The following is a 17070-nucleotide window of genomic DNA, read 5'->3' on the forward strand; positions in this document are numbered from 1 at the left end:
GCCATGCCGGCCAGCCTCTCCAGAGACTGGATCCACAAATCTACAAAGAAAAACACCCTATAGATTTAAACAGCACCTTCAAAGAAAAACACCCTATAGATTTAAACAGCACCCCTGATGATCCTGATGCCTGCCATAGTTGAGAACTCCTGGAACCCAAGAGTGCCAGGCCCACAAAATAGCAGCTGTGCCTTTGAGAAGGGCTTACACCTATGTCTTATCACAAATTGCATGAGAATCCCACCTAAGTCCCTTTGAGCCCTCTTGGGCCTTCAGACCAATAGCTGGATTTAGCAAAGCCTCCAGCCCTAGGCGCCTTCCTCCCTTAGTCCCCTGTGCTTCCTGTCACCTCTCCTTAAGCCAACAACAAAACACCATGGACGGGGTGGCTTAAAAACAAATTCATCTTCTCACAGTTCTGGAGGCTGGAAGTCCGAGATCAGGGTGGCGGCATGGTAGGGTTCTGGTGACGGCTTTCTTCCTGGCCTGCAAATGTGTCACTGCGTCCTCACATGGTCTTTCCTCAGTCCGTGGAGAGAGATCTCTATCTACCTATCCCTCCCTCTCTTGCTGCTCCTCCTACTCCTCTCTCATCTCTCTTCTCCTATTTGATTAGAAGCCTGCCCTTGGCCAGGGTGGCTCACGCCTGTAATCCCAGCACTTTGGGAGGCTGAGGTGGGTGGGTCACCTGAGGTCAGGAGTTCAAGACCAGCCTGGCCAACATGGCGAAACCCCGTCTCTATTAAAAATAACAAAAATTAGCTAGATGTGGTGGTGGGCACCTGTAATCCCAGCTACTCAGAAGGCTGAGGTAGGAGAACCGCTTGAACCCGGGAGGCAGGGGTTGCAATGAGCTGAGATTGCGCCACTGCACTCCAGCCTGGGAGACAGTGAGACTCCATCTCAAAAAAAAGAAAAGAAAAAGAAAAAGCAGCCTGCCCTTATGACCTCATCTAACCTTAATTACCTCTTAAAAGCTCTCTATCCAAATACCATGACACTGAGGGTGAAGGCTTCAGCATGCTAATTTGGGGAGAGACAAACATTCAGTACACAGCAGCCAGATCACACCAATTTGTTCTCCTGCTCTGAAATACTTTTGGAATTCTTGAATTTCGGAATTCAAGAATTCCAAAAGTATTTCCTTTGCAATGGAAAACCACTTGTGAACCCCAAGAAATGACTCAGAAGGTGGGGGATGTCAGGTGGCAAGAAAGCTGTGGCAGGAAGGAAGGGATCTTTGTAACAAGAGACACCCTACCTCTGCCCTGTTAGGACCCAGGCTCTGGGCTCCATCCCTGTGAGGACTCAGCACTTTACTCAGCGACCCTGGGCAGGGAGACAGGGTTCCAGGCCCAGCTCTGCTAGTGGAGCAAATTCATTCCTGCCCGGGCCTCCATCTTCCACCTTCGCAGGACCCTGTGGCTCCCCAAACTGGCCGCCCATCAGAGGCACTAGGAAGTTTGTTAAGAATTCAGATCCCCAGGCCCCACCCTCGAACATTCAGACTCAGGAGGTGCAAGATTGGCCCAAGAAATTTCATGTTCAACACACGTCCTCTTCACAGCCAGGTGACTGCAATGCAGCCGGCTCCTTTGGGGTCTCCCAGATCAGATTACCTGGGGGGGGGCCCTTGCAGCCTTGCCCCTCCAGAAGTCTTCTTTTTTGAAAAAAGAGTCGGGCGCGGTGGCTCACGCCTGTAATCCCAGCACTTTGGGAGGCCAAGGCGGGTGGATCACGTAAGGTCGGGAGTTGAAAACCAGCCTGACCAACATGGAGAAACCCCATCTCTACTAAAAACACAAAATTAGCCAGCTGTGGTGGTGCACGCCTGTAATCCCAGCTACTCAGAAGGCTGAGGCAGGACAATCACTTGAACCTGGGAGGCAGAGGTTGCAGTGAGCCGAGATCGTGCCATTGCACTCCAGCCTGGGCAACAAGAGTGAAACTCCGTCTCACACACAAAAAAAAAAAAAAAAAGAAAAAAGAAGAGACAGGGTCTTGCTCTGTTGCTCAGGCTGGAGTGCAGTGGCACAATCATAGCTCACTGCAGCCTCAACCTCCCAGGCTTAAGCAATTCTCCCACCTCAGTCTCCTGAGTAGTTGGGACCACAGGCGTGCACCAGAATGCTCAGCTAATTTTTTAATTTATGTAAAGACAAGGTCTCACTGTTGTCCAGGCTGGTCTCAAACTCCCGGGCTCAAGTGATTCTCGGGCTTTGACCTCCCAAAGTGCTGGAAGCAGGAGTCTCCTCTTGAAGCTCCCCATCCCACCTACCCCAGGGCTCCCCCTAACCCTCTCTCATCTCTCCCCACAGCGCGGCCCCAGCTGGGGCCCAAACCTTCAGCCTGAAGCACTCGGAAGGCGTGTGGGTGGAGGTGGTGCGTGATGGGGAGGCTGAGGAGGTGGCCACCAATGGCAAGCAGCGCTGGCTTCTCTCGCCCAGCACCACCCTGCGGGTCACCATGAGCCAGGCGAGCACCGAGGCCAGCAGTGACAAGGTACCACGGCGGGAAGTCCAGCCTCCTCGGGCCCAGGGCCATGCCGGGATAGAGGCAGGGTGGACCAGCCCTGTCCCATAGAAACTGCATGTGGGCCATGTGTCATTTTCAGTTCTGCAGTAACCAAATTGAAAAGGCAAAAAGAGGCCGGGTGCAGTGGCTCAAGCCTGTAATCCCAGCACTTTGGGAGGCCAAGGCGGGTGGATCACAAGGTCAGGAGATCGAGACCACCCTGGCTAACACGGTGAAACCCCGTCTCTACTAAAAATACAAAAAATTAGCCAGGCGTGGTGGCGGGCACCTGTAGTCCCAGCTACTCAGGAGGCTGAGGCAGGAGAATGGCGTGAACCCGGGAGGCAGAGCTTGCAGTGAGCCGAGATCCCACCACTGCACTCCAGCCTGGGCGACAGAGCAAGACTCCGTCTCAAAAAAAAAAAAAAAGGCAAAAAGAAACAGGTGAAATTAATTGTCTTAATATATATTACTTAACCCCATCTATCAAAATATTATCTTTTGACATGCCATCAATATAAAAAAATTAACAAAATTGTTTGTTTGTTTTTTGTTTGTTTGTCTGAAACGGAGTCTCCCTCTGCCACCCAGGCTGGAGGGCAGTGACGCGATCTCGGCTCACTGCTAGCTCCACCTCCCAGGTTCACACTATTCTCCTGCCTCAGCCTCCAGAGTAGCTGGGACTACAGATGCCCGCCCTACGCCTAGCTAATTTTTTTTTTTTTTTTTTTTTTGTATTTTTAGTAGAGACGGGGTTTCACCGTGTTAGCCAGGATGCTGTCGATCTCCTGACCTTGTGATCCACCCGCCTTGGCCTCCCAAAGTGCTGGGATTACAAGCATGAGCCACCGCACCTGGCCTGTTTGTTTAAGAGACAGGATCTCACTCTGATGCCCAGGCTGGAGTGCAGTGGTGCAATCATAGCTCACTGCAACCTCAAGCTACTGGGCTCAAGCAGTCCTCCTGCCCCAGCCTCCCGAGTAGCTGGGACTCCAGGCACCTGCCATCATGCCCAGCTAGTTTTTTTTTTTTTTTTTTAGAGACAGGTCTTACTATATTGCACAGGCTGGTAGTTTATATTCTTTTTCCATACCAAGTTTAAAATTAGTGTGAGTTTTACACCTTATAACACATCTCCGTCCAGAATAGCCACATTTCCAGTGCTTGGTAGTCGCGTGCATGTTGTGGGGTTAGACCATGGAATGTGGCTTCATAAAGGATGAAAATTATAGACAGCTGAGTGATAGAAAGTTTAGAGGCTCAGAACCATCGAATCATTGGAGCTTACAGTCACAAGTGTCCTTGGTCTATCTGTAAAATGGGGTGCTGAACGTCCATGGGTGATTTGCCCAAGTGGTGAGGCTGAGACCAGAACTGTCTCCTTGCTTGGTTCTGTAATTATGAACTTTACCATGTGCCCCATCACAGTGATGGCACTGAACATGGTCCAGAGAAAATAGCCTCAGCCCTGTCCTCTCAGTGGGCACTAGTTGTGCAACATGGCAGATATGGGGGACCCCAGGCAGCAGAATGCACACAGTGGCACGGGAAGGCAGACAGCATCCTAACTGCACTCTCAGCCAGTAGGAGGGGAGTCCACAGTCTAGTTAGTTACCTGAGGGAAACCGCCCACCAACCCAGGAGTGCTTCCTGGAGGAGAGGGTTCTGATGCTTGGAGAGGGTTGGCTTGACAAGCTGTGAGGGACAGCAGTTGCTTCAGGTTTTCCTGCTTGTGATCTGTGATCTCTGCTCTCTTTTCTCTCTACCCCAATGTGCCCCCTTCCCACCAAGGTCACCGTCAACTACTATGACGAGGAAGGGAGCATTCCCATCGACCAGGCGGGGCTCTTCCTCACGGCCATTGGTGAGTTGGCATGGTTGCTGTCTCAGTGCCTTCATCACCCAGGGCCTGGCACTGTTGTCCTTCTCTGGGGCACTTAGGCTGTTCTCAGTGTGGCTGACCTGGCACTTGGAGCTTCTTCTGAATAGCACAGGCCTGGGGAGGGATGTCACATGTGCCCCACCCCGGCCCTTCTGTACTGGGGTGGGGGCTTATCTGCAGGAAGAGGCACTCCCTGATCCATCAGCAATTCCCCCCCAGTGTCAAGGTCCCCTTCCCAGGCTCTGTGGGCCCTAAAAGAGAAAAAGGCAAGTGTGTTCCCCCCCTGCCTCTCCCCTGCAGCCTGGAGAAGAGCGTCCCTCTCATGGCAAGGGGAATGGCCACAGTCTATAAAACTAGCAGCTGTTCTTGACAATCCCAGCTGCCCCCTGGTTCTCCCTAGATTCAGCCCTGAGGGTGCAGAGATGCAGCCTCCAGGTCCTTAACTCACCTAGTCCAAGTCCTTCATTTGATCCACAGGATGGTGAGGCCCAGAGAGGTTAGGGAATTTATTCAACATCACACAGCAACTGGGCGGCAAGTTGTGTCCAGAACCCACGATTATCCCTGTCTCAGGTTCTGTCCATTGCATCACACTGCCCTGTGCTTGGTGCCAGGCCTGCATGCCAGGGAGGTGGAGCCTAGCCTGGCTCTACAGGACCCTGGGCTGTGATCATCTGAATTTTCCATCACTCCACCCCCTGAAACTGAGGCATTACTCTTATGGTATTTTATTTCATTTTTTAATCATAGAATGTTAAAGCCAAGAGGACATTTCAGAGAGTCGTTTTGTTCATCCAGCCTTGGTTTAACATTGACAGAGTTGCCGCATGGCAGAGGAAGGGAACTACCAGTTATTGAGAGTCCACTGCATGCTGAGTGCTTTAAAAATAATGATGCGGCCTGCTTATTGCAGACCTACTGTGTGTCTAGAGCTGTGCTGGGCACTTTGATGAGGAGGAGGGGGAGATGATAAACACCTGATATTAATTGAGCACCTATGGTGTGCCAGGCTCCAGTACTCAATGTTTTACCGTAACGATTTCAATCTCTTCTTCCAACTATTCCAAGGATAGACATTATTATTACCATCCCCATTTTATAGATGAGAAAATCAAGGCTTAGAAAAGGTAAAACAAATACTTGCCTGCAGCCACATCTCCGGAAAATGGTTGGTGAGATGCCAAGTCATTCCAGTTATCCCACATTCTCAGGGGGGATGTCAGAATCTCCCCAAAATACAACCAACTCCCAAGCCGGCCCCTCCCTCTCTAGCCCTGTGCTCTCAGCTGCTTAAATAGGCTTAGCAGCAGGGCCCTTCTCATTCTTGGCTAATTCCCAAATGGCTTGGTTGCTGGTCCCCCTGTCCCTCTTTCTGCCCCAAGGAGGTGCCCAGCCCTGGGGTAAGGAAACTCGGGATGACCTTGGTGAGGGTGGCAGATGATAAACAAAGACTCCTGGGTTGTGCTGAGCCCTGGCACGTGTGTGAAACTTGCATGCACACAGCATCCAGGCAGTCTCAGATGACAGTCCCTGAGGAAACCTAATCCCACCAACACAGGGACACCTGAGGACGGGGGCAGAGAGGGAAGGGGCCTGACACCTGTCAAATGAGGGTGATCCCAGAAGGCTGACTGCACCATTAACAAAACTTCCGCCAAAGCAAGACAGACTTAGGATAGATGGCAAAATTAGGGTCTATAAGGAGGCAGGACTGGACTTTTCCTCCTCACTAGGAGATGACAAAGCTATGCTTAGAGGAAGCCCGCTCAGACTTGGCGGCATGCCTGAGTCCCAAAAGATGCCACATGTGCCAATGACAAGTGACCCAGTTCATCCTTCCGAGGTCTCTTAATAATTATTTATTTAACTGCCACAGGTTCCAGATATTTAGATTCCATGGGCCAATCAGATGTCCCCTCTCCTCACCCCCCAAAAAATGAGAATAACAACTTTGATGCTTGGCAAAAAAAAAAAGAAAAAAAATACATTAATAAAACAATTTGTGGCCAGGCGCGGTGGCTCATGCCTGTAATCCCAACACTTTGGGAGGCCAAGGTGGGCAGATCATGAGGTCAGGAGTTTGAGACCAGCCTGGCCAACATGGCGAAACCACATCTCTACTAAAAATACAAAAATTAACTGGGTGCAGTGGCACGCACCTGTAGTCCCAGCTACTCAGGAGGCTGAGGCAGGAGAATTGCTTGAACCTGAGAGGTGGAGGTTGCAGTGAGCTGAGATGGTGCCACTGCACTCCAGCCTGGGCGACAGAGCGAGACTCTGTCTCAAAAAAAAAAAAAAAAAAAAATTGCTATCAACTATCACCATCATTTTAACTCTTAAAAAATAGGCAAGGCATAATCTCAGAATAAAAGACAGTCATGGCCGGGTGCCGTGGCTCACGCCTGTAATCCCAGCACTTTGGGAGGCCAAGGCGGGTGGATCACCTGAGGTCAGGAGTTCAACACCAACCTGGCCAACATGGTGAAACCTTGTCTCTACTAAAAATATCAAAACTAGCCAGGCATGGTGGTGGACGCCTGTAATCCCAGCTACTTGGGAGGCTGAGGCAGGAGAATTGCTTGAACCCAGGAGACAGAGGTTGCAGTGAGCTGACACAGTGCCACTGCACTCCAGCCTCAGCGACAGAGTGAGACTCTGTCTCAAAAACAACACAAAACAAAACAAAACAAAAAACAGAATAAAAGACAGTCATTCAATTGCAAAAAGAAAGCTTTATGAGAAACTAACCCCATTGAACTTCTGTTTCCTGTTCCAACAGAGACCCTGGTGAAAATCTGGTTTCCCTTGGGGATCACTGTTCTCTCTGTCCCTTCTAGGTCTTCTCTTTTCTTGAGCATCTGCCCCAGGAGCCCTTGAGCCCCTCATCCCGAGTAATCAATCACTCAGGGCAGGGCCTCAGAGGCAAGGACACCCCTAATGTCTCGAGATGCTGGGACTGTCCCCTGGGCACAAAAGTTATCTGAATCTCTCTCACCCTGGTCCTATCCTGAGTCCACATTGAGCAGAAAGAGCCTTGGCTTCAGGGTAGACAGAAGTAAGCCTAAGATCTTTCTCTGCCCCCTCCAGCCAGCTTGTGACCTTGGACAAGTCACATCATCCCCCTGAGCCTTGGCTTCCTCATCTATAAAATGCGTGTCACAGAGCAGCCTTGCATGGCGTTTACAAGGATTCAGTGGGATGCTGTGTGCAAAGGGCCCAGCACAGAGTGGGTGCTCAGTCAATGCTCCGCCTGCTTTTCTCCCTTGCTCTTGAGGTGGCCACATTTTCTCTCTGCCTGGGTGAAGTTAAAGAAATGTATGGTGTCTCCGTCTTCCTCCTGGGATTTGGGAACAAATTCATGGTTCCTTTGGCCAAATCAGGCTCTGGGTCTTGGTCCCAATCCTGCCAAGGACTTGCTGTGTGACCTTAACAAGTAGCCACCCCCACTAGGACTCACTTTTTGCAAACTATAAAATGAGGGGTTTGAGCTAATTAATCCCTAAGGACCTTCAAGACTCTGGTTAGGGTTGATTTGCAAAGACTTCCTTTTTTTTGGGAGGGATGGGGGAGAGCGGGAGGTGAGGTGTCGGTAGGGAGGAAGAATCCCACCCTATTTGAGGTCCTGGCAGTGGAAGGAGTACACATACGCAGGCCTCAAAAAACTTTAACATCAACCTAAGAGGCTTCTCTGGGGAGAAGGCTCCTATGCCTTCTCCCCAGAGCCCGGAATACTTGCCCTGATTGGCTGTGGGGGAGGGTGTCCTTCCTTCCTACAACACCTCAAGCTGCTTAGTAAGGCAAGAAGGACAGGCACCCTGCCACTCTCTGGCAACCCTCCAAAATGCTTGTGCCTCTTGGTCACAGCTGAGGCCTCAGTGTCTTCATTCTCAGGGCAGACTGCCTTGAACTCAATCCTAGTGACATTTCCCGTCAATCTGCCCCACACCCAGGAGCCACCTGACGCCTTGGGGCTATTCTGGGGAACTGAGGTGGGATCCAGAGCCTCTGGGAAATGTCGTCTGGAGCCCGGAGGCCCTGAAGCAGAGGCCCTCTCCTCCTCCCCCTCGGGAAGGCAGAGCCATCCCAAGAGGCAATGCTCTGGGCAGGTCACACCAGCCCTGTTCTCTGCCCCTACCCGCAGCATCCCACTGGAATCCAGTTAAATCAGACATTGGGGGAAGACTTGCAGGGGCGAAGTCCTATGGGCATGACTACGGGCTGGGGGGTCTCTGAGGGTGAAGGGGCCAGAAGGTCATTTCAGTGGATTATGGGGACAGGTCATGGGTCATCAGAGAGGAGTTATGAAGCCCTGTGAGGGGCTGGGAGGACGATAAGGGAGCCACACTGTGAAATGCCCACATTTCATAACAGGAAGGTAGCGAAACCTGTCTGAATTCAGTAAATCAGGAAATCGCAATGAGCATGAGTATTTAGTGTTAGGGAGGTTGCCTCAGGCAGCCGAGAAGAAGGACTGGACAAGGAACTGCTGTCTGTCTTTAGAAACAGTGTGTTACTATTTTATTTGATTTTGTTTGCACTATGTGCAAATATTACATGAATAAAATGTTTACATTTAAGAATTCATAATGAAATAAAGCAGCATAGACTGCACCATAATTTCTCTCCTAGCCCATGGCCCCACTGCTTTAATGGACCCGCCACAAGGAGTCCCAATGTAATGTCACCTTACAGCCTAGAGACGAAGGCCGCCGGGCTGCCAAGGTGGGGAAATGGGCACCTCCTCTGGGAATGACCTTCAAGGGAGCAAGTCTTGGGTCTTTGACTTTGGGCTGGGCTTTTGGAAACAGCTTGCGGGGAGGTCAGCCTGGGTTCATTGCAGGGAACAGCAGAGAGCAGGCAGCTGGAGTCTGAGGCCCTGCTGAGAGCCTGGCTCTGCGCTCTGGGAACTTCGGTGGTCACTTCCCTGCTGGGGGCCTGGGTTTCCTCATCTGTATCGTTAGGGAGTGGGGGTGATCACGCCTCCCCTGGAGTGGCCGAGAGAACATGCCATGGAAAATGCTGTGCAGTTGCAGAGCAGGATGCCCACAGGGGAGAAATTTTTACCTTGAAAAGGACAGAGTGGCTCCCTAAAGAGGCTGGACCTGCAGCTCCTTCCTAGGGAGGAGCTTCAGGAAGCCAGCTCCCTGAAAGGCAGCATTCAGTGGGCGTGACCGGCTGGAAAGTTCACAAAGGTCCAGGAGCCAAAACCAGTATTATTCCTGCCCCTGCACCCCAGGCTCTTTAACAGCCCCTGGTGGTACCGCCTTCCCTTCTTTCCCCTGGGGTCCTAATCCTGCACCAGCCTCCCAGATTACCAGCCCAATTTGCTGACAAGTGACTTCTCTGAACCTGGGTTTGCTGCCCTGTGAAACGGGAGCAATGCTATTCATCTCATGGGACTGTGGATGCCTTGAGAGCAGGTGCTGTGCCTCCATTGCCCATTGCCTAGTACAGTTCCTGGAGCACAGTAGCTCCTCAGCAGTGAAATGTGGAGTGAATGCGATCGGAGGGAGGAGGTTACAAATTATGCCTTACAGCACCTAACTCACCGCACGGCTGCAGAGGCTGGGACACAGAGGGCTGCCTCTCTCAAGGGCCAGGCGCCCTTGCAGCCTCCTTCTAGACTGGAAAAGTCACATGCAGGCCTAGGGTATGCAGGCTATAGGCAAAGGGAGGACCTGAATGTGATCTCTGGACTCAGTTGGGCTCGGTTGGCCCAGAGAAGGGTGACATCAGTGCACTTTGTGTGCTGGGACCCTCCTTTCCATGCCCTGCACGCAGAGGGTGTGCCTGCCAAGGGCACTAACCAGGAATGCATTCATTACCACCCAGCGCTCACCAGGTCCAAGTCATGCTCAGCGTGAGATGAGCCCACTCGGGCAGCTCTGGGGACCTGGAATCGGCACAGGTCATGTGTGTGACACTCCCAACACCTTCCTAACCACATCCCTACTCGACCCCGTCCATCTCCAACTCAAGGCAATTTTGCCTCCCAAGGGACATTTGACAATATCCAGAGACATTTTTGGCTGTCATGACTGGGAGGGATGTTACTGGCATCTGGTAGGTAGAAGCCAGGTGTGCTGTTAAACATCCTACAATGCACAGGCTGCCCCCACACAAAGAATTATTTGGCTCAAAAATGTCAGTAGTGGCCGGGCGCGGTGGCTCACGCTTGTAATCCTAGCACTTTGGGAGGCCGAGGCGGGCGGATCACGAGGTCAGGAGATCGAGACCACGGTGAAACCCCGTCTCTACTAAAAATACAAAAAATTAGCTGGGCGTGGTGGCGGGCGCCTGTAGTCCCAGCTACTCGGAGAGGCTGAGGCAGGAGAATGGCGTGAACCCGGGAGGCGGAGCTAGCAGTGAGCCGAGATCGCGCCAGCACTCCAGCCTGGGTGACAGAGCCAAACTCCGTCTCAAAAAAAAAAAAAAAAAAAATGTCAGTAGTGCCTTCCATTGCAGCTAATGCATCTGCTGTAACCAGGAAGGGCCCCATGTTACAGGTGAGGAAACTGGGGCTCAGAGAGGTCCTCTAACCTGCCCAAAGTCACACAGCTTATAAGCAGAGAACCAAGGTCTAAACCCCACCTGGTCTGATACTAAACCTTTTCACTTCCCTACAGCTTCCAAAAAGCCTGTCTCCATGGCAGGCCTAGGGATGCTGAAGGTCCCTTCACCAAGAGAAGGGATAAGTAGGGGCCTGGCCCTGGATCCTCCAGCTGGACTCACAGGTGCCCTCAGACCAAGAGGGGTTAGAGACAGCTTCCCACCCACAGTAAAACCCTCAGTCCTTGAAGGTGGGATCCAGACCACTGGAAGTTCTGGGAGAGAAAGAGACACGCACACACAGGTGCACGTGTCCACACTTCCGCGCATGCCCGGGTAGACTGAGAAAGGCAGTTCGGGAATGCTATGCCTGTTAAGTTTTCAGAATATGAACTATGAATCAGACCAACCCCACTGTGTACCCAGTTCTGTTAGCGTCCCTATGTGATCTTGGGCATGCGACTTCACCTCTGAACTGAGGCATCCAGATCTGTGCAGCGAGAAGGATCGTTCCACAACCCCCAGCCAGAACAATGAAGTGGTGGGAGGGCCCACACCTCCCCGATGGCAGCTCTTGCAGCCGTAAGCTACGAAGTCCACACAGTGTCTGCTGACAGTCTCCAGTGGGTAGTGGGATGTTGAGGCAGGGGGTTGCATAAGATGACGTCAGCGAGGTCCTCCCTTTCCCGTGACTAAATGAATGGCTGAGACGCACCCAAATCCCACAGGTCTTCCTCTTGCCCCTGCCCCGCCCTGCCTGGTAGGCTCAGCAACTCACCCATGTCTCTTCTTCCCAGAGATCTCCCTGGATGTGGACGCAGACCGGGATGGCGTGGTGGAGAAGAACAACCCAAAGAAGGTACCTAGCTATCAGGGCAGGCACCACCCTGAACCTGGGGCTTCCGAGGGCACAGCCCCAGATCCTGCAGGCAGCCGTGGTTCTCGCACCAAGCAGGCAATTCCCATTTCACAGCTCAGGAGACCGAGGCCCAAGACAGGCTCCCAGACACACAGCATACCAATGATGGAACCCACAGAGGAGCTCAGGCGTCTTCTAGAGGCGGCAACAGAGCAGGCTCCTGAGTCTCAGTTTCTCCATCCCATGATGGGGACGCCCAGTTCATGGAACTGTTGGAAAGGATAAATGTGCCCGCTACAGAGGAAGCGCTGTGAAGGCATTTGCTCTTATTATTTTGCCTGTTCTTTTAAGACTAGGGAGGTGGGGGAGATAGACCCTCAGGACAGAGGGTCGCATTCATCATTCTCAGTTCCAGGCGTGGTATTATCTCTGCTGGTGCATGCACAGCCCCTCTCCTCTTTCTATTTATTCTTTCATTCATTCACCATTCATTCATTTGTTCCCTCGTTCATTTACTTATTTTCTTTTATCGTGCATTCCCCACTCCCATTCTGCTCCCCCACAGAGGACCATTTTGCTGGGTTTAATGTGTCTCTTTCTGCTCTGGTGACTCGCAGGAGGCATGTGGTGTGGTTGCTGTGCATGTATTTTTAATTTGCGCAGACAGCATGGTGTTCTCCATCTCATTCTGTTTTGTACTTTTCCCTCAACCTAGTTTTTAGGCTCCATCAGTCTTGCTCTGTGTACATTCAGGCTGTTGCTTCTAACTGCTTTCCATTTTCTGCCCTTCTGTATCATCTCAATTTTTGCCATGGGCATATGTGACTTTTATAATAACACTCTGAAGCCTAGGGTAAAGTATACATAGAGGGGTACTTATGAAGTAAAATAAACACAGCCCGATGAGAAGCCCGGGCCCTAGCAGCCTGCTCCCCTGCCTCTTTGCAGGTCAGGAGAGGGTTCTCAGCCATGTGGGGAAGTCCCTTCTTCTAGGATCACGAGCAAGGCTTGCCTGAGACCAGGGCCAGCCCTGCACACTCATTCTCTGAGTCTGTGGCCAAACCATGTGAGAATGAACTCCACAGAGGCCTCTGAGACCCGGCAGCCCCAGGGAGACAGCTTCCAACCTCCCCCAAGGGACTGTGCAGTCTTGACAAAGTCACACAATCCCCATGAGCCTGAACTTGGCCAGAATTTTTAAATCTGGGCCGGTGAAGTTTTCACATTTTCTTCACTCATCCCATAAATATTTGCTGAGCATCTTTTATGTTCCAGGAGTGGGTCAGGCCCAGGGGATGCAGAAAGAACAAGAGAAACACAGCCCTGGTCTTAAGGAGCCCATGGTCCACATTAAATATGGAGTATTGTGGATGGCTGTGTCATCACAGTTGTCCTAAGTCCTCCCAAAAAGGATGTATACAGGGCCAGGTGTGGATCCGGGGAAGCTGCTCTGTCCTAGAGAATCAGAAAGGCCTCCAGGAAGAAGAGATAGTTATGCTGTAACCGACGAGGGGTAGAGTGGGCCAGGTGGAAAGGGGCAGGACAGGAGCAGAGGGACTGGCATGGGCAAAGGCCTGGGAACTTGAGTCTTTTGGGAGCAGAAAGGCGCCGGGATGGTTGAGGCAGAGTGAGCGAGGGGCAAGGTGGAGGAGATGAGATAGAGAGGAAGGCAAGTTTCAACAGGCCTTCCAGGCCACAGCAAGGAATCAGGGCTTCATGCTAACTCAACCGGGAGCCCCTGACCTGGCTTAAAGCAGGGAAGCAACACGATCTGGCCCAAGTTTGTTCTAGTAGTGCTCTGGCTGCAGTGTAGAAAGTGGAGCACCATGCACGTCCTATTTGAGCACTAGGAGCGTGTCTGGAAACAGCTGGGTGTCAGCTGGGTGTCATCCATCCAGGCGTCTCCTCCTGAGCTCCCCTAGGGACCTCAGGACCCATGGCAGAATGTCCGTCTGCTCCTTTCTCTGGCCGGCCTCCACCTCCCTGCCTCCACCCACACCAGACACCAGCCGTACCAGACAGGAGGCCCATAAATGCCTCAGTCAGCCTTCCTGTCTCTGTGCCTCTATTGAACTTGCCTTTGATGCCCACATTCATCCTCTGTGGACATCAGTCTTGAGATTCTCATCTGCCAGGTCACAGCTGCCCCAGTGGGTAGTGGCTACTCTTTACCCTCATCCTGGGGCTGTCTCTCTGGTGTCCCATGGGGTCTATACAAGCATAGAGAAGAGGGCACTGACCTTTCTTCCTGCCACTGTAGGCATCCTGGACCTGGGGCCCTGAGGGCCAGGGGGCCATCCTGCTGGTGAACTGTGACCGAGAGACACCCTGGTTGCCTAAGGAGGACTGCCGTGATGAGAAGGTCTACAGCAAGGAAGGTGCCAGCAGGCCCTGCACTTGGGGGGCAGGATGGGAGGAGTGAAAAGATTCATGCCCAGTCCTGGGCTGGGCTGAGGGTGAGGCAGGTGTGGACTCAGGCCTCCTGGGGATGGTGGAAACAAATACCCACTCTTGCTTAAAGCTGAAGGCAAAACCATAGGAAATAGACAAGGGCCGGGCATGGTGGCTCACACGTGTAATCCCAGCATTTTGGTGGGTGGTAGATCATGAGGTCAGGAGTTCAAGACCAGCCCTAACCAATAGGGTGAAACCCTATCTCTACTAAAAATACAAAAATCGGCCAGGTGTGGTGGCATGCACCTGTAATCCCAGCTACTCAGGAGGCTGAGGCAGGAGAGATTGCAGTGAGCCAAGTCACACCATGATCTAGCCTGGGAACAGAAAAGATCTGTTCAAAAAAAAAAAAAAAAAAAAAAAAGAAGAAGAAGAAGAAGAATAAAGAAAATAGCCAGGAGAATTCCAAAATTAATCATTTCAGTTTGAATGACAATGTTTTTTTTTTTTCCTTTTTTCTTTTCTTTTTTTGAGACAAGGCCTTGTTCTGTTGCCCAGGCTGGAGTGCAGTGGCATGATCATAGCTCACTACAGCCTCAACCTCCTGGGTTCAAGCCATCCTCCTGCCTCAGCCTCCTGAGTAGCCAGGATTACAGGCACACACCAGCATGCATGGCTAATTTATTTTATTTTTGTAAAGATGGGGTCTTGCTATGTTGCCCAGGCTGGTGTTTGTCTCCTGGCCTTAAGCGATCCACCCACCTCATCCTCCCAAAGCACTGGGATTACAGATGTGAGCCACAGCACCTGGCCTATTTATGCTTTTCTATAGTTTCCATAATACACATCCATGGGATTTTTTTCCTGATTATCAAAGTAAAAGGCATTGGGAAGCTGAGGCTCCAGCAGCAGATCTCTTCATTCTCACCTCCTGTCCCTCAGATCTCAAGGACATGTCCCAGATGATCCTGCGGACCAAAGGCCCGGACCGCCTCCCCGCCGGATACGAGATAGTTCTGTACATTTCCATGTCAGACTCAGATAAAGTGGGCGTGTTCTACGTGGAGAGTGAGTGACCCCAGCCCAGCCCAGCCCAGACCTTTCTAGCCACCTACCCTCCTCCCCTTAGCAGTTGTGGCCTTCATAGGTGCAGGTGCCTGGCGAAGACCTGGATTGGTCTCTGGGTGATTGTAACATGGCAATGCTGTTGTCCCGTGACGTTGAAAGACTCCATGGGGACACATCACTCCTCCTCTCAAAGGAGTCTGGAGTGACATGCATCTATGTAGAACCCAGAGGCCCTTCCTCCCGACGAATCAGGGGAGGAAGGGCATTTGGGCACTTCTTTTCTGGAGTCATGTCACCTTCAGGATACCTGAGGCAAGGCAGGCACCACCTCCAGGTATTTTCTGCCATCTCTGACTTTCAAAGACCCCCTAAAGATGCAGTGGGCACCTCAAAGAGTTGACCCCTTCCTCCTCTCGATGGCAACAGGTGTCCTGGGCTCCCACTGTGTAGGGCACGGGCTCCTGCCCTGGAGCTCGTCCTCGTAGCTGCCAGCTTTGCCTCACCCTGTCTGTGAATATGTGTTGAGCCCTTCGGTGCCAGGCCCTGTTCTCAGCTTTGAGATCTCTGCAGTAAACACGACAATCACACCCTGCCCTCAAGCAGCCGCCAGTCTAGCAAGAGAGACATAATCAGTACCACAATTGGAGGAAATGGAACAGAATAACTGAGGAGAATGGCAGGGCAGAGGCACCACTAGATGGATGCCTCTGAAAAGGCCTCTCTGAGGAGGTGACATCTGAGCTGAGACTCAAATGAACAATAAGAAGGAACCAGCCACTCATGAGCTGAGGGAAGAGTGTTCTAAGCAGAGGGAACAGCATCTGCAAAGCCTGGAGGAGGAGACCAGTTTGGAGTGTGGGAAGAGCAGATGGAAGCCCAGAGCGGGGTTGGGAGTCAAGGTCAGTGAGCCAGGCCAGGGGCCAGAGCATGCAGACTGGGTTTGGATTTTATTCTGAGTGCAATGGAATGCCATTAGAGGGTTTTATGCAAGGGACTGTCATAATAATGATGTATGTATTTTAAAAGCTCCCTCAGCAAAATAGTTGGCATTGCAATTTGCCATGGTACAAGGCGAGTTGTGGGGTGGGGTGGTAGAGGTGGGGGCTTCTGCATGCCCAGCTGCCTAGGGGGGCCAGGATCTCTGGCCCAGCCCTGGACCCACCTCTATACAGGCCCACTAGATCCAGGGCACTCACCATGAGGTGAGTAGGGACCCTGGACCCTCACATCAGGGAGATATTTAGCCAGGATGGCAGTGGCCAGCAGCCACCCAATACCAGTTCTCCTTCTGATCCACCCTGGGCTCCAAGCAGTGACCTCACACAGGTTGGAATGTGCCAGGAGTCAGGCTGGCTCCACTGCCACAGGGGGCCGGAGATGTTGATGTTTATACCGTCCAGGCCAGGGTTGTCATGGAGGATGGGGTCACCACTGGGAGCAGGAGGGATGCAAGCAGGACCTCAGCCTCGGCCTCTTAACCTTGGTGTCGTGACATGACACCTGTTGCAAATAATGATGTCTGGACATTATCTAGAAGTTTCTTCTTTTTGCTAAAGGGAGTGGACTGGTCTGGTTCCATAATCTCATCCCTCCCCGTCACTTGCCATCTGAGATGGGTCCTGAGCAGACAAGAAAAAAGAGGAACTAAGACCGCAAGGGCTTTCAGAACGTCCATTGGAGCCTCTTATCTGGGCTGCCCATCCTGTGGGGAGCAGCCATAACTGAGACAGTGGGGACCCAGAAGAGACAGTTTCCCAATAATGCTGACACTGGGTGAAAACTCTTAGCCCCCCCCACCCGACAC

At 52.0% G+C, this 17070-nt stretch overlaps 1 protein-coding gene across 1 annotated transcript in view; it reads left to right on the plus strand.

Annotated features, from left to right (window-relative positions):
• Positions 1-17070, plus strand: part of PADI2 (peptidyl arginine deiminase 2) — a 52737-nt gene that overhangs the window by 12115 nt on the left and 23552 nt on the right. The window contains exons 2-6 of the mRNA XM_032759064.2: positions 2319-2502; positions 4306-4378; positions 11743-11804; positions 14065-14182; positions 15141-15266. Of these exons, the coding sequence (XP_032614955.1) occupies positions 2319-2502; positions 4306-4378; positions 11743-11804; positions 14065-14182; positions 15141-15266 (563 nt within the window). The remainder of the gene's footprint in view (positions 1-2318; positions 2503-4305; positions 4379-11742; positions 11805-14064; positions 14183-15140; positions 15267-17070) is intronic.

Source organism: Hylobates moloch, unplaced genomic scaffold (assembly GCF_009828535.3).
Source record: "Hylobates moloch isolate HMO894 unplaced genomic scaffold, HMol_V3 SCAFFOLD_9, whole genome shotgun sequence".
Classification (NCBI taxonomy): domain Eukaryota; kingdom Metazoa; phylum Chordata; class Mammalia; order Primates; family Hylobatidae; genus Hylobates; species Hylobates moloch.